Source organism: Bactrocera tryoni, chromosome 1 (genome assembly GCF_016617805.1).
Source record: "Bactrocera tryoni isolate S06 chromosome 1, CSIRO_BtryS06_freeze2, whole genome shotgun sequence".
Classification (NCBI taxonomy): domain Eukaryota; kingdom Metazoa; phylum Arthropoda; class Insecta; order Diptera; family Tephritidae; genus Bactrocera; species Bactrocera tryoni.
In genome coordinates this window covers 10,120,673-10,139,392 of record NC_052499.1, presented here as the reverse complement: position 1 = coordinate 10,139,392, position 18,720 = coordinate 10,120,673, and the positions used below count along the sequence as shown (strand labels likewise).

The following is an 18,720-nucleotide window of genomic DNA, read 5'->3' as shown; positions in this document are numbered from 1 at the left end:
CTAGTGCAGAAGGCGGCAAACTGACACATTCAAGTGAATTATATTTTATTAATTTTTAATTCCAATTTTGTAATTAGAAATAAAATGTTTGAATTTTAATCCCAAAATTCTGTATTTAAAATAAAATTTTGATAATGGATAAATTCGCAACAAGAAGATCGCTCATACGCCCCGTACATCTTGCCATTCCAACCGGGAGTTACTCCAACCAATAGATCACTCATACGCCTGTACAACTAGTTATCCTAATCAACATATTACTCATACGTCCCGTACAATTAGCTATTCCAATCAACATATTACTCATACGCCCCCTACAGTTTACCATTCCAAAAAGCAGATCACTCATACGCTACGTATAACTTGCCATTCCAACCAGTAAATTACTCAGACGCCCCGTACATATTGCAATTCCAACCAACAGATCACTTATACGCCCCGTACAACGAGCTATTCAAATCAACATATTACTCATGCGCCCTGTTCCACAAGTTCTATGCATATTATCTCTTACTGTTAGTTAGGTATGCCTCTGAAGACCTATGACATACAACTGCTTTGGCGTATGCCTAATGTGCCACCTTCGAAAGTTATTGAGGTTCGATACTCATGTGAGCGTACAAAGCAAAATAAGATACCAAAAATTTGTTTAAAACATTTGCATTACAACTAGGACATAACCTCAAAACAAAACCCACAGACAGTTCACGCTGCAGAAAGGCAGCATATATTATTTCAATAATTTTTTATTTTTCACGCAACATATAAATTCCTGTTGATTTATGCAAACATGAAACAGTGAACCGCGCAGCATAAAGCAAATAAATTCAAACAACAACAACAGCCACAACACAAGAAACCACAACCCCAACAACCTCACCACCACAAGATCAACACACATGAATTTCATACAGTGCACTCGTAATACCCAATTTCTTGCATTCGAAAACTTGTCACTGCTCCACATATGCCATTTGTTCGTTTTCTTTTCGTGTTGCGTTTTGTTTTTTTTGTCTTCTCTCTTTCTCTCCCCTGAAATTATCATGCTGCGAGCGCACTTGCAAGCCAGTCGACAATGGGAGATAAAAAAAAGCTATTGCGCCAGAAGAAATTGCATTTTCATATTCTTCTCATTGTATAAAACGAAATGCATTTGCTTTTGGAAGTGCGAGGCATTGCCATGTTTTGTAGTTAACGGGGCGAACAAGCAGCTTTTCACTTAGCGGTAAGTACTTGAAAGCAATATAATACACAAATTAGTAACCTCGACCCATTTTTACCAAACACTAAAACAAAAAAAAAGAAGTGTGTATGCATTAAATACGAGGAATTATTAGCTTTTTAATTTTCTTTATGGATTTCGTTGCGTCCAGTTTTTCTTTTACTATATGGTAAATTATTACTTGTTGTTTTCGATAACTTTTTCTCGATTTCGTTTGCGTTTATTTACCTTGAAGAGGGTATATTAAGTTTGGCACGAAGTTTGTAGCACTTAGAAGAAATCGTCGAAGGCTCTAAACCAGAATTATGCATATATATAAATTGTCAGCGTGACGAGCTTAGTCGATTTAGTCATGTTCTATGTACTCCATGTGTTTGCCATACAAACTGAAGATTCCAAATGAAGTTCTTATATGGCAAGCTTTTTTATTTGACAAGATATCTTCTCCAAACTGTGCACAGCTTGTTTTCCAGGCCAACGATATAGCCTCCGAAGAAATGTTCAAAATCGGACCAATATAGCATATAGCTGTCATACAAACTGAACAATCAAAATGAAGTTCTTGTATGAAAAACTTTTTTATTTCACGAGATATTTTCAAGAAATTTGGCACAGCTTATAACTCCAGAGAACTCTATAACTTCTGCATCAAATTTTTTACATCGGAGTACTTTAGCATACAGCTGCCATACAAACTGAACAATCAAAATGAAGTTCTTGTATGGAAAACTTTCTCACTACAAAAGATATTTTCAAGAAAGTTGGCATATGCTTTTGTTTAAAGCAAAGCTACAATACCTGAAAAAATGTTTCACATCGGAACACTTTAACATATAGCTGTCATACAAACTGAACGATCGAAATGAAATTCCTGTATGAACAACTTTTTTATTTCACGAGATATTTTCAAGAAATTTGGCATATGCTTTTGTTTAAAGCAATTCTACCTTTCCTATATAAAATTTTTCACATCGGAGTGTATTAGCATATAGCTGCCATACAAACTGAACGATCAAAAACAAGTTTTTGCAGCGAAAATTTCTTTATATGGTTTGATATTTTCCCGAAAAGGATTCTAGCTTCAGTGCAACTGCAGTGAACGGGTTTTGGTGTTATTTAAACATTTTTCTTCATTTAATCACTTTTTTCTATTCTCATTTTTGTTGTAAATAATACAAGGCAAATTTTTTGCTTGTATGAATTTTTATTAAATATGTGAATTTTCTATAATTAAAACTGCTCCTTAATAATTAAAACTTGCTGGCTGAAGCCTTTGTGCCTCTGGCTATATGCAACCTATGTAGTAACTATAGATATATAAAAAAAAATTTGCACATAAGCGAATATCTTTACATACAAACAGTATATCGATTTGCATAGTTTAACTCGCATTTTACCCTTCCCAATGACACATTGTAAATATATACATACAAACGCACGCTCCCTCACTCGTTCTCTTTCTATACCGTGCATTGTTGTTATACTTGTTGTTTGTTGGTTGGTTATGTGTTTGTGTATGAGCGTGTATAGTCTAGCACTCATGTATTTATTAATGTCATATATATGTATATATGTATGTAAGTGTTTCACAACAACTAACTGTCTATTTATGTATGTATGCCGTTTCGTATATTTTAAGTGTTTGAACTTTTAAAATTTTTATTATTATTTCTTTAAATGGCGTGCAATACCTTTTTTGCAAACGACACACGTGTACAATGTAAATGCAATGCTGTGCAATGCTTCAGTGTGCCACAGTGGTTCGGTTTTTTCTTCATTGAAATGAAAAATTATGTGCGCGAGCAAATAAGCAGATCACAAATATTAATAACGCGAAAAAATGCCAGCTTAAACAAATGACTGAAAAATATTTGAAAAAAAGTAAAACGAAATCATTTAAGAAATGCGCAATTATGGCACTCAGTTCACTGAGCCGCTGCAGACCTATTAACCTAAAAATTCATAAAAACTCCTCTACTGTTTTTGATGACTGCGCATTGGTCGTACAAAACATTGAAACTTACCAGCGTTTGCAGTTAACATATCAAAGGATTTTATTACAATTTTTTGTTGTTGCTATTTTGTGATATCTTTTGTTTTTTGAGACACATGGTATTGTTTGAGACTCGTGATATTGTTTGCACGCACACACATTTCGCTTGTGTAACTTTGAGTCGGTTTCCACAGTACTATTTACTCATTTCAGGTGAATTTGCACGAGTTTTAATAAATATTGACAGACGGCATAGTTGCATTTTATGCCGAACAGCAGCTCTTCAATAACAGCGCAATGCGCAGTATAAGTGAATACAAAGCTCTGTAAAGGCAACGCTGCTTTCACAATTTACTCTGAAAAAATGTATTCCACGAAAATGAAAAGTTGGGTAATGAAACTCAAACTCATGCGAAATGTGAACCTTTTTCGCAGGAAGACTAGACTCTGTGTTCTCACTATAAGCTGACTTTTCATTATCTTTCATTATGAACGAATTAATAAGTAAATTAATTAAAAAATATTATAATTTTCTCTTCTTCGTTTTCATTTCATAATTTTTTCCACAATTTGTTAATGTTAATGATACTTGGTTATGCCATAGCTGCATTTATACTAGCATTGTAATCATAATCTTTTAAGTCTCCAATTAGTAATAACCTTTCCGTGTTCCATTATTGCAATACATGTAAGTTTACCACAATTCGCATTTACTGTTTTTCCAAGGAATTGCTGCTACACTCGAGGATTTAAAGTACAACAAACAACACTTTACATAATAGGGAGTACACAGCAACAACACAACAAATAATACCAAGAAAACCATAATGCTTACGATAATCAATTACAAATTAATTAATACAAGTGGAGGCGCAAAATGCAAATTTTTACACAAAACTAATGCTAAATTTAAATTAAGTACACAAATATTGAATAGGTTATTGAATATAATCTTAATTGAGTCAATTAGCAGATCTCGCTGAAATAGCTAATAGATTAAATTTGCCTGCGGTCTACAAGGACTAAAATGAATTGATGGGCAAATGAGCATAAAAAAGAGCATAAAATCAAAATTAGTAAAAACAAATAATAATAATAATTAACTATTAAATGCGCTAAAATAATTTGGAAACTGATTTTTAAGAAATTAATTTTACCTTTTTTTAGTTAATTTTTTTTTTACTTTAATGTGCCGTTCACAATTATTATTATAAATTTAATATAACAAAAGAGAGTTATTTTTTTACTAAAATTAATTTTTTTGCCATAAACTCACTTTTAATACACAAGACAGTCCATTTATGGCACTACAATATCTAATGTGTTATATAAGCGTGGTAAAAAAATATAAAAATATCAAAAAAATTTAGTTTTCTTAGGAAAGCTTAAGTTGTAATAATTTCAAACAATTACGAATTCATTCGAATTTCAAATTTGCAGAGCTTTTTTTAGGTTATCTAAGATAGGAATTTCTACAACCGAACTCCGTAAATTAACAAAAAAAAATTGTTTAATTAGAAAAGGATTAGTTTTATATATTTGTTAGTTTAAATAAAAATTAAAATTTATTTATTTTAATTAAAAAAAAAAATATTTTTTTATTCTTAATTACACAAAGTTTTTTATTTAATTCAGTTAAAAATAAAATTTACTTTATTTTTAATTTAACTGAATATAAATTTAATTTTTTTTACTTAATTTTATTAAAAACGTGTTAATTTTTTAACTTAATCTAAGTAAAAATAAATTTACTTTTTTCGATTTATTTATTTTTAATTAATTATTCTGGAAATTTTTTAATTTTTCTTAAAACAAATTTCTTTTATTAATTTAAATAAACTTAAAAAATAATTTTATTAAAAAAAAAAAAAAACTTTCAAAAAATTACATTTTTACTACTAAAAATTAAATTTTACATACCTTAATTTAATATAATTAAAAGCAAAATTTAAAATTCAAAATTTTTTAAATTTAATTATTAAAAACAAAATTAATTTTTTCCATTTTTTTCTTTTTGCTAAAAACATTAAACATAACATTATTTATATATTAACCTAATTAAAAACATAAAAATTGCCCTAAAATTAATCTAATAAAGCAAAAGAAAATTCCGAAAAATTTTAATTATTAGGTACTATTAAATTTAACATATTGATTTAATTTAAATAAAAATAAGATTTATTTTTTTGATTTAATTAAACCTAAAATAAAATTTAAATTTTTAATTATTTTAATTAAAAATTTATTTAATTTTTTACTTAATTTAATTAAATACAAATTTACTTTTTCGGACTTTTGGACTTTTTTCTGTGCTTTTAATTAATATAAAAATTAATATAAAATTTATTTTTTTTTTAATTTAAATAAAAATAAAATTTAAATTTTTTTCTATAACTTTTAATTAAAATAAAATTTTATTGAAGTAAAAATAAAAATCACAATTTTATGAAAAATAAGAAAACGCCCGAAAAAATTAATTCATAATAAAAAATTGTTACACTTACGCTGTATTTATTTTAATAAAAAAATAAAATTTCAAATTTAACACTTTTTTTAAAAATTCTTAATAAAAAATTAAATTTTTCGGATTTTTTTGTTACTAATTACATTTTTCGGAATTCTTTAATGTTTCATTAAATTATTATTTTTTCATAATTTTTAATTTTAATTAATTTAAATTTAGTTTTTCGAAATTTTTTTTTAAATTAATTTTTTTTTTAATTTTCAACAAAATTAATTCTTTTATTTCATTTTGATTTAAAAAATTTCAATTATTTTAATTAAAATAAAATTTAATTTTTGATTTAATTTAATTAATAAGTATAAAAATGTTTTTAAAAATAAAAAATACACCAAAGGAATTTAATTAAAAAGAAAAAATCTCCGAAAAATTAATTTTATCTTAAATTAAGTTAAGTAACATTTCTTAATTAATTTGTTTTTATATATTAAACAAATGCATAATTTTTTTTTTATTTATTTTTAAACTTCATTCATTTATTTTAAATTAAATAAATATTTTAAATGAAATATCAAGCATAAACTTTGAAGCATTAAACTTAAAAAAATTGACAATTCGTTATATGTATCTTCTGTAATTCAATGTATAAGTACGCTCACTGGTACAATAGTTGCTTAATTTGCCGTAAGCATACAAAAGCCATATTAATCGTCATCTACTATAAATCGCCTCGATATACTACCACAGCGCATTTCAATCCTTGCGCAAATTATTCAATAAACAACTGAACTCTCTTCATTGTACTGCAGTGTAAGTAACACCTTGACATTTTAGCTGCCAAACTAAACGCACACGCATTCATAAATATATATTTATATATTTACTCTAGAAAATCACTAATTGTGCGTTTGTGGCTATTTGCATAATTATGCAAATGTCAAATAATACATGGAAAGATTTCGCATGCGATTATCATTTCAATGCTAATGCCAGCTAAGCAAAGCATGAAGCAAATTATGCCGCTTCTGCTTTCACAGTAAACGATTAAATGATTTATGAAAGTATTTATCTATGTTATCAAATTTACGCTCATTTGCAAAATCATTTAATTCTATTTTTAGTTCTTTGCACAAACTTGTATGAGAAAATTCGTAAAAATAATTTAATGTGACCTCTAGCTATGCGTGGAAGCTGCCAATGTGTCAGTCAACGTGGCATCCCCAACATATTTTATTATATATATAATATTATTATTTATATATTATTATATACAACAGCAAAACACAATAATAGTTACCAGTATTTGTGCGAATTTATGTTGAAGTAATCAAATATTTGTTCATTCCTCTGAGCCAACAATATCCATTCATATGAGGCATGCGCTATTTTTGGTTGCACAGTGTAGTCTATCTGTCAAAATGTCTGAGCACTCTTCCATAGCTGTTAACTGTGATTGCTTATCCATTATATAATATTTATATAAATAAACCAATGTTAAGGCGCAAATCCAGCGCAAATCACAAGGAATTACTGTCAATCATTCATGCATATATGCTGTAACGGTTTGCTTTTTTAACCGCTTTTGATTGATTAATACAAATTGTGTAAGATTATTGTGAAAATTGCAATGATTACATAGCAGTCTTGCATATTTTATCAAAAATATTTCCAATGCTGCTTAGAGTTGATATAAAACTCGGAATAAAGAAATATTTTCCGGTCACTTATTGCAAAAGCTGCTTTTTGATAGCGAATTTAGGCAATAAAATATATCGTTGGAAAAGTGTAAACAAAACCAGTCAAAAATGAGTATCTTTAACCTCATTCTGCCCCCACAATGCTTGTAACACCTAAAATTACAAGTAAGAGTTCCTATGAAATAAAGACAAGCTGAGTCGATTTAGCCTTGTCCGTCTGTCCGTCCGACTGTCTCTATATATGCGAATGAATCTCTCAGTTTTTGTGATATCGATTCAAAAATTTCAAAGTTTCTTTTCACAGCAAGAAGCTCGATCTCGAACCACTATAACTTATACTTGCCATACAAACTGAACGAACGAAATCTAGTGCTTGTATAGAAAACTTTTTTATTTGACGAGATATTTGCAAGAAATTTGGCATGGATTTTTCCTTAAGGCAATAGTGCAATCTCTGATTTTTTTTTAAATTGGCATATGGCTGCCATACAAACTGAGCGATCAAGCTGAAGTTCTTGTATGAAAAATGTTTTTATTTCTCGAGAAATTTAGCATGTGTTATTCTCCAAGGCAATAGCACAATATCTGTAAAAATTGTTGAGATCGAGTCACTGTGGCATATATGTATTTGTCATACAAACTGAGGTTTTTTTCTTGAGTCATATTTTCATCTAACCTAATTCTCACAAATGATCACAACCTAAACGCTTCTCACCTATTTCAGCATTCCAAAACAAAGTTATTTGCATTTTTTTTATTATTACCGTACTTTTAAAACCAACAACAATCGCTCTTTTCGCAAAATAGTGCACACTCTTCATTTGTGCTGAAAAATTGCATGCATTCACTGAGCTACTGCAAATCAATAGGGCAAATCAGGTAGAATATACGCCACACAATGTTGCAGCAAATTTTTGCGGTTACGGTTGCGTGGCACTGGTTTTAGCGACTACGCGCTGCAACCTCCTGCAGTTCGCTGCGGTTTGGCGACCACAAAAGCAGCATGTTGTCACATTTAATTTGAATGTGGCTGAAGCTTGGTTTCTGTGGCGCTGACGCCACGGGCATTGTGCTGGTTGCCTACGAAATCAATGAACTCGTTTTAAATGACAGCTTAGCGCTGAATGTTGATTATGCGCATCCACGTAGTACATACATAAATAACGCAATCACAACCGTGATTAAATGGATGCTTTGAAATATTGCTTTTTGGAAAGCAAATAATATATGTAAAAGCATGCAGAAGTTACATTCCAATACAAAAGCGTTTAGTTTTATTATTTTGCTTTTGGTATGCTTGTTTTGTTTTGGCATGTAAAATGTTCGCTGCAAAGTGTATTTATAGTGTATTTGGCCTCCATTAGTGCGCACATTAATTTCACTTATATAAATATGATTGCATGTATACGAGTATTTGTTGGTAATGTTGATTATATGGATTAATGGTTTTTCGCTATAAATATTTTGCATGATGACTACCAGCCGAAATCAATCAAATTGCAACTGTTTACCAATTTTCATACAGCAAACATACACATACTCGTGCATATTTACATTTCGACGTTTTTCTAGCTGACCGCAAGTGCAACTCACCGAACGCACAGCTACGAAAATTTATACTCATTTATATAATATTTTGCATCAGTAATGTAGTTAGGTAGTTATATAAATACACTTAATCATGCTAAACTCGCATTTATATAAATTAATATTTATTAAACTAAATGTGCGATTCATTGCGACCAATTAGAAACCACAAACTGCCTGGAAATTGTTGCATAAATTTCACATTTGTTTAGTTTTCTATCCAGAGCACATTTAATATTAAATATTTTTTTGTATTTCTATGTTGGCAAGTCAACATATTTATTTACATAAACGCACGCTGACAGCGAAATTTAGGTGAAACCGACCATAAAGTTAAACAGGTGCTGCCAACAGCCTCAAATTATTAAAAAAAAAATGACGAATATACAAACATATCACACATATTTCAGTGATATCATTGATAATTCCTATCAACTTTCATTGTTTAAGTTTAATTTGTAGACGGAAAATATTTCGCTATTCGATTTTAGTAATATTTCCTTTAAATTTCAACTCTACAGAGTTGTAGTTCATTTATATTCCTTCATGGTTTTATCACCTGTATATAGCTTGAGACTTTCATGAAGTAAACCTACAACCATGAAAGATACTATAATATTCGAATACAAAATTTAGCGTTCAACAAAAAAGATCCGCATGAATTTTTCCACAAATCCATTCCTATAAAACTTATGCGCAGCTATAATTATTCATTAAGTGTACTGAGCATTCATAAAGTACACCGTGTCGTATAAGCAACACAGAACGTATAAAACGCTTATATGAACATACCGAGCTTTCATATGGTACGACATGTGGTATGAGCAACACAAAATTATTAAAGCACTTGTGTGAATATACCGAATATTCCTACGGTCACCATGTCGTATGCGCAACATAGAATTTGCATGAATGCTCAGTACATTTTGATTATTTAAGAGGTTATATGGGGTTCCTTTGGTAAAAAACAAATTGTTTTCAACAATTTTTTTCTCATATCAAACATTAAATATTTAATTCGAATTTTGTATTGTTACCAACATTCACTATTAACAAAGAAATTCTGAAGTTTTTGCAAAAAAAAATATTTTAAAATTTCCTGTGATCTCTCGGAAAAAAGATACACCCGCGTTGGCAGAAGAACTCTTTACCGGTACAGCTAAAGTGAAAAGAGAAAAATGCGTGTTTTAGTTAAAACCTTAATTTAGAACTTGGACGAAGGAAAAAAAAATTAAAATGGATTTTGGGCAGACATTTTTACAAAAAAATTAAAATTTCGCGACATTTTTTTTCACATATGTAGTTGTAATCGAGAAAAAAACGTTCGTCCAAGTCTTTAAGAAATGTATCTCAAAGACCTGTGTAAAATTTTAATCGGTTGAGTAGTTCTCGAAAAAACTTGCCAACCGACTTCAAAAACACAGTTTCGAGACGACGTACTTAGCCCAGTTAGCCTCGAGCGCACAAGTTCTCAAGGCCGTATCTCCGAAACTATTACTCAAATCAACTTGAAAATTTAGGACAGTATTCTGAAGGTGTTGTGGAATTTAAGAAGTCCATAAAAAAATAAATTTTTTGAAACCCTTGTAACTCCTTAACTGCATATAACTTTTAAAGACATGCTTTTATGGAAAAGAATATTCTGCGTAGCGCTAAAGTTTGTATTATAATATACTTTTTCCACATTGTAAGCTTAATTGCTTTGGAAAAGAATTTATCCAAAAGTTGAGGCTGTTATGGTCTATAGACATGATTTTCGACAATTTTTTTGAAGTGTCAGTAAAAAGCCAATTCATATTTCTACTATTCATTTTTTTATTAGCTATTTATTAAGATTACAAGAATAAAGGATTTTCAACAAATAAAAAAAATTTTCAAATTAAAAAAACCAACTGCTAAGTGGGGGATTTCAAAAAATAGGCATATAATCATAACCACGATTTCAAAATCTCTAGCAATATGCAACCGAGAAAAACATAAAAAATATTATTTTATAATAATGTCTCGATGTCTGGTTCAACAGAAAAGTTGGAAAACTGTTTGTTTGCAAAGTGGCGGCTTTCTGAAAACCAAACAAAAATTAATTTTTTTTTATCACTTGGTTTGACTGTGCCGATTTTGTTTTTTATTTTTTTATTTTAAATTAATTTTTTCTGAAATTTTTTATTTTTCAAAATAATTACTTTTTTTATTCTGTTTAATTTAAAATACCATCTTTTAATAAAAAATAAAATTAAGTTTTAATTAAAAATAAATAAAATAAAAAATCACAAAATTAATTTAATTTATGTTAATTAACAATAAAAAAAGTTCCGAAAAATGTATTTTGTTTCTAATTTATACAATTAATTTTAATTAAATTTTATTATTTAAAAAGGAAAATAAATATATCTAATCTGAAAACCAAAAAAATATATTTTTATCTTTTTTTTTGACTGTGTATATTTATTTAATAGTAAAAATATTTTTTGTACCAATTTTTTGTTTTTATCGATTTTTATTAAACAGTAAAAAATTTAAAAAATTTATAGGTCACATAAAAGTTCCAGACATACACAATTCTATTAAGAGGACTCTTTAAAAATGGCAAGTAAATCGCTAAACCTGAGAAATCGTGGGTACCGTTTTGAAAAGACAGTTTAGAGTAAAAAACGCATTTAATATTTCGCGAACTGACCGAACCGGTTTGGATGAGGGCTCAGCAAAAACCTATATTGTCGAAAATAAATTGAAATTTTAAAAATCTTGCATGGGAGGTACTCTTTAAAAGTTTGTTTCCTTTATTTAAATCTTCCATTAGACATATTCTTGAATAGTTAAACTTTGAAAATATAAAAAACAAAAAAAAAACATTTTTTTTTATTTCTAGACTAGAATAGTTACTTAAGTGCATGGGAAAAATAAATTAAAAATATATTGCTTGTTTACGTTGGATGCTTTTTTTAAATGCACATACATATATTTACGTATTTATTATCATTATTATTAATTATTTATATTATTTTTTGTTAATTGCCTAGAATTTAAGCTGTTATTAAGTGTGCAATTTAATATTTGTTTATTTAATGTATATTGTTTACCAAGGTAATTTATCTAAGTAATATTAATTTTTATTTCTGTAATATAATTTTATAATTATTGCTTACTATATACGCACCATTTGAAAAGCTTCAGTCTAAAAATTCATATTTTGCCAAAAACACTCAACACTTGCTTTTGTACATGCCTTGTTCTATATACAACTACAACGCTGCGAATCACAAACTAATTTATATTTTTCTGCTTTTTCGTCCTTTTCTCTACTTGCAGTCCAAGGAGCCGTTGAACGCCGCAGCTGGCACGGAGTACCCATCATTACGCTCATAATTATTATTTTATTTCTTTTTATAATTTTCGTTTTTGCCATGCTTAACTCAACACCACATATCACTCATACGAAAAACACCAAACAAGCATCGCACACCACCACAGTCAGAAGCTACACAGATGGGCGACACGCCCAACTCATATACGCTGCCAAAAAAATGCTACTCATTTTAACATGCAACAACAGTTAAAAAGACAAAATCCAAAAACAAAGTAAAAGACTAAAAATATTGCAGGAAAAATATGAAAAAGCGAACAAATAATAAAAGTCAGATCACACACATTAAACCGTAAATAATGCCGACGGAGATTACTGAATACATGGTTCATGCTAGCGAATTTATTTGATGATAAGAGGACTGGCTAAAAGGAAGGAGAGGAAGTACAGTTGCTATATGTATGCTCATTTCAGTGAGCTAAAGAAGACAATTCAAGCAATTTACTAGTAAAAATCAATATAATCAAAACAGATTGATGCAATTGCTTGAAACGTATAGCAAGGCCTGAAAGACTACAGTCATGCAAAGCGATTTTTGCACACATTTGTTGCAGCAACAACCATGATCAATAAAAAAGAAAACAAAACGGAACCACAACAAATACAAAAGCAACGTAACAGCTAATCAACTAGAAAACCATAATGCTCAGTTCCATTGGGAAGCTAGTCCTGTAATTGTAAACATAAAACACGCCAAACACAAACAGAAAGACCGACTGCCTGGAAAGACATTATGCAAATTCAACAAAGTTTGAAACACTTCAACTTACACTAGCTAAATAAGTGCAACAACAACACAGACGGAGATTTAGCAACAGACAACACACACATACACGCACAGGAAAATGAGCGATTGCTGAAGTCAAGTAAATACGCACACATACACACAGCCACGCAAACGCACTCACTGTCAACCAGAAAGCCGAAAAATGCACGAGTTATTTAACTTGGCCGACTTCGACTGACAACCGGACTATTGGAAAGCCAACACCCACTACAAACCACTTTACTGCACACACACACCCATAATTTGCGCTGCGCCAATGCGCTCGCCGCACGCACACATACATACACACACATGCACGCACATGTAAATACATACATACACAAGTGTATGCTTTTAAATTGTTTAGAATTGTTGAGTCTTTAATTGAATTAATTGAAATTTCCAAAAATTAATACTTATGTAACGTTTAGGCGCTTGAAAAGCAACAAAAAGTGTATAAATTTTAAATTTATTTATTCTTAGTACAATGCAAGCAAATAGCAATTTAAATAGTTAAAAATGAAATCAAAAATTGAAAACTGAAAACTGTAACTAAAAAAATATTTGTACAAAACTATATTTGTATGAAAGCAGCAATATTTTAAAATACAATAATTTGCTTAGGAATGCGTATAAAAATGCGCACTCACACACAGACACACACACACTTGCTGACACAACACCACTAACACCGACACAGACACCACAATAGCCATAATAACAGTTATAAATTACTGAAGACACAATTGGAAAACCACAAAGGAAAAAATTAACTCAATTTAAAAATAAAATAAATAAATTGTAATGTGAGAAATAAGTAATTAAATAAATAAAAGGAATGTAAAATGTTTAAATTGCAACTCGCACGTCTTTTTAATTACCAGAAATTATCTTGTTACAGAGTTTAAGATTTTGGCAGTGGACGCCAAAGTCAACTTATGAAATGAATTTGCAAGAAAACTTAGATACGCACCAATAATAATGAAGGGTGATCCATTTCGTGGTGCCGTTACTTTTTAAGGGGTTTTCTTGGATAATAAACAGCCCTTTTCTTTACAAGTTTTTTTTTCATACAAAGAATTACATATTTTATTTGAATTTTTTATTGCTTCAAACATTTACTATTAACAAAGAAATTCTGAAATTTTTGATGTTTGCCATTGCGACGGCATTTCCGGTAACTCCTCGGAAAAATAAACCGCCTGCGTTGGCAGGATAACACTTTACAGGATCATCTAAGTGAAAAAATGCGTTTTTAGATTAACATAGATCTTGGGCGAAGGAAAAAAACTGAAAATTTTTAGGCAGAGCTCTTAAAATGAAAATCTCAGTGAAAATTTCACGACATTTTTTCAAATAGTTTTAATCGAAAATAAAATCCTTCGTCCAAGTCTTTAAGAATTGTGGCTCAGAGACCTGTGTATAATTTCATGAAGATCGGTTGAGTAGTTCTTGAGAAATCTTGGCCATCGAATTCAAAAACACAGTTTCGACAAAAACGCGTTTAAAGAAACGCACTTAGTCTAACTAGCCTCGAGCGCACAAATCAAAATCAAAGCTGCATTGCCGAAACTATTACTCGGATCAACTTGAAAATTTAAGACAATCATCTTAAGGTGTCGTGGGATTTAATAAAACCATAAAAAGATCGATTTTTTAAAACCCGTAAATCCATGTAACTCCTTACTTAATATCATTCAAAATTATCTTCTTGGCATTTATCTTTGGAAGTTTATCTCTTTCAAATGTTGGCCGCGGTTACGTCTCAAATAGTCCATCCGTTGAGTCTAATTTTCGATGACTCGTTCGAGCATTTTGACTAGTAACTGGCGCATGTAACACGTGATGTTTTGCTCCAAAACCTGAATCGAAGCTGGATTGTTTGCATAGACCTCTACCTCAGCTCTTGCATCTTTTCAAGTTGTTCTTCCTCTCAGAAGCTACAAATTTGCTTGTTTACATATCCATTGAGCCAGAAATGATCCTTGTCGCTGATCAAAATTTGACTCGAAAACATTGGATCTTCTTGCAACTTTTCAAGAGCCCATAGAGCGAAGCAATGTCGCTTGGGAGAGTCGAGTGGGTTCAGTTCTTGCACAAGCTCTATTTTGCACGCTTTCAATTTAAGATCCCGGAGTAACATGCGCCAATTCGTTCCATACGTCAGTCCAAGTTGCTGCGAACGCCGCCGTATCGACTCTCCACGGGCTTTTGTGTACACCCTCAGCTATGGCTGCATGCTGGAAGTGGTCAATTCGGTCAAATATTATCCAATAATGAATGTTGTGTCTCAAGACGGATGATGGTGTTGCGAATAGTACGTTCAGTAGGCCGATTATTAGTTGAGTTAAGTTGAGCAAAGCGTGCGAAAGAGATTCTTTATAGAAGGTGAATTTTCGTAATAAAATTGAACGATTTGTAAACATTGTTCAGGCGTAAGCTTTTCCACGATGAAATGGCAAAGAATACTAAACAAAAATAACATGACGGCTTGACACGACTCAAGCGTGATGTGTCAGAAAAGAGCTATTCAAAAAACTACCTTCACTTGGATCACTGGTTAGTATACTTCTCTAGTATTGCCTAAAGTGAAGATCAGCAAACTGATGAGCTGTTTCTTGGGGAGAAAAGAAGGTATGCAAAGTTTCAGATTATATGCGTATGACAGACAGACATGGGTAAATCGTCTCAGATCGTCACTTTAGATTTATAATGTAAAAGATTTCCGAATTTTTTTTCTGGGTACTACAAACTTCGTGGCAAACCTAATATACCCTATACAGGGTATATAAGTCTTTAAAACTCCAGCCATATACAATTAGAGCCACAAAACTGAAACAAAGAAAGTCAAATGTTTACTTATTTTCCCACTTTAAGGGAAGGATTTAAACGGCATTATGCTAGCGTTTGAACTATGTAACCGGAAAACACCAAGTACATTGTCTAACAAAGAACCAAGCTCACCAGATGGAGCAGCGCAGAAGAAATTATCCAACACTTGCACAAGCTACTCACGAAGTTAACGAGAATAATGAAAAGTGAAAGAGGCAATCCCCTTTACCAGAGATTATCGCAACCACTTATTGAAAGATATGAAGGATAATAAGGAAATCAATATTTAATAGACAACAACAACACAAATGTATTTAACCTCGCACAGACAACGAAGTTTGCGATGAAAATTCAATAGCACAACAACAACTTTAAATAATAATGCTGAAAGAGCGAAGAATGTGTAAAGGAACAGTAAATTTGAAAGAATAACACGAAAAGAAAGCAAAATATTCAACTTTATTGCACGACAAAAGTAAAAACGACAAACAACGGTTGAGAAGGAGTTGTGGCACAGTGGGTCTGAAGCATAAATTTATTGAGTAGAGAATTTTTGAAAAAAAACAGTCCTAGTAGGATGAAGCCAAACGGAAAATAAAAATAAATAAAAAAAATTAAGCGAAAAATAATTTACTTAAATTCAAGCGCGGGAAAAGGAGGCTCTCTCCTTACTTCCTGGTTGCATTTTAAAGGGTTAAGAATGGATTATCACAATTTTTGGCAAAACTACGAGTCCTATAGAGAAAAGTTCTATTGCGATATTGTAGCTAATGAAAAGGTCTATAACTTTTGTATGTAGACTTTTAACACATAACCTCGAAATTTCTTGGAAAATTTTAAATAACGAATTTTTTGAATTTTTTATTTTACAAACAAATTTGTTTACTGATGAAATTTCTTGGAAACTTGCCTTCTTATATCTTTAACACACTGTGTCTTTTGTTTTAAATATTTTTTTCTCCACGGTTTGATATAATAACAAAAAAACCCTAATTTTTGATCAAAAAATCTCAATTTATGATATAAGACTTTTTGGAAATTCCGTTCATTTTAAGTTGGTGGAAGTCCCTACTTTCCGATATCTAGATTACTAAGGCAAGTTTTCTTGGCAAATGATCTCAGTTTTGACTCTTCGATATACTATTTCTGCACTCTTCCTTCAAGCCAATGTCATACCATAGCTATACATATTTTAATTACAACAGTGCCTTTGCAGAACCTATTACTCACCTAGGCGCAGAACAAAAACCAAGTGACACTGCATAAGTTAACACTCTGCTCCACATAGATAGATATGTATGAATAACCTTACAAATCACATAATTTTTGCTAAGAAAGAAAATACCACTTTGCTCACACACTTTTTCATTTCTTTCTTGTCATCAACGCTCTGAAGCTTCAGCAGATTTATACGGCAAATTATCAGTAATCAACGTAATTTTTCTCTTCTCTTCATCTTAGTCAGTTGCAGCAATTTTCAGCTTTCATACAACCAATGTCTGCAGTGACTCCAGAGATATAAGACGAGCTGTGCTGTTGCGGCGAAAGCGAACTGACAACATGCTCCTGACACTTTATTGCTGCTGCTGCTTCCTCTTCCACAGTTCAAACTTAGTCCCAAATGAATTGGTCTAGTTTATTGAGCAGCACAGCATAATTCACACAAGCAATGGCCAAGCACGATGCGGTGGAAAGTGAAAAAACTGATTAGTGGCCAATATTTTTAAATTAGCAGCAATCTGCTGGAAGTTGGTTGCTGAGCACCGAAGGCGAACATGAAGCGGATGACGCTCATTTATAGCATTTCGAGTGCGTATGGGTAAATGTGTGGATAGTGGAAATTTATCAATCAGTTACACATAAAATCAACTAATTAGACATGAAAAATGTCACATATGGCATTTATATATATTTATTTTATAATATGAGTACTATATATGGAGAGTTCAAATTAGTTCATTAGTATGGAGTTTTGAAAAGTTCATCAGAACCTGTTTAATTATATCGCAATCGCGCAATTAGGTGGACGAACTTTAATTGAGCGAACCAAGGCAACAAATAAACCGCTATAAGTTAATTAATAGCAATAAGTGAAAAATGTTCAGTGGAAAACTGCTCTAAAATCTTAAATTTATTTGAGTTTAGCAGTTTTTGAACTAATTCAGATGTGCAAAATATTCAAAATCACAACTTGAAGAGTGAAGGAAAAAATAATTATTATTTCAACAGAGTTGCATCAAGTTGCTGTCTCTTTCAATATCCACCGCTATTACCGTTCTTTTTCCTATATCTGAATATTTCACATTATAAATCATTTCTCCAAGAACCAAAAGTTCGACTATTGAGTCATTCTTGCACCTCCGCTCCCCGGATATATCATCAAAAATGCTCGGACGTCACGTACCACCCGATTATGACCCGTAAGTACATGACTTTGGGCGCCTAACTAATTAACAAAGAAAACGCGAATGTAAAATGTCTATTGAAAATTCCCCAGCCTGACACATAGATGACGCTGCTAAAATTTGATCGATATGATGAATAATCTAATCTTCAGAAGGAAAAAATTGTGTGAAAAAATTGATAAAATCTCGAGTGTTGATAAAACATTGCTTTTTAAAGGAAAAAAATACAGTTGAAGCAAAAACTCGACTCGATGACGAGTTTCTGAAATCTGCCCCAGGAAAATCAACCATCAAGAACTGGTATGCTAAGTTTAGTGGTGGTGAAATGAGCAGCGAAGACGGTGAACGCAGTGAACGTTCTCCTAGGAGCATCAAGAGGATCTTTCTCAACTA

General features: G+C 31.0%; 1 protein-coding gene across 10 annotated transcripts in view; it reads left to right on the top strand.

Moving 5' to 3' along the window:
• Window positions 1–13,859, top strand: part of LOC120781839 (low-density lipoprotein receptor) — a 398,201-nt gene extending 384,342 nt beyond the window's left edge. For all 10 annotated transcript variants that reach the window (XM_040114061.1, XM_040114064.1, XM_040114081.1 and 7 more), the window contains one exon: window positions 12,270–13,859. In XM_040114061.1, the coding sequence (XP_039969995.1) occupies window positions 12,270–12,326 (57 nt within the window). In that variant the 3' untranslated portion in view covers window positions 12,327–13,859. The remainder of the gene's footprint in view (window positions 1–12,269) is intronic.
• The last annotated feature ends 4,861 nt before the right edge of the window (window positions 13,860–18,720 follow it).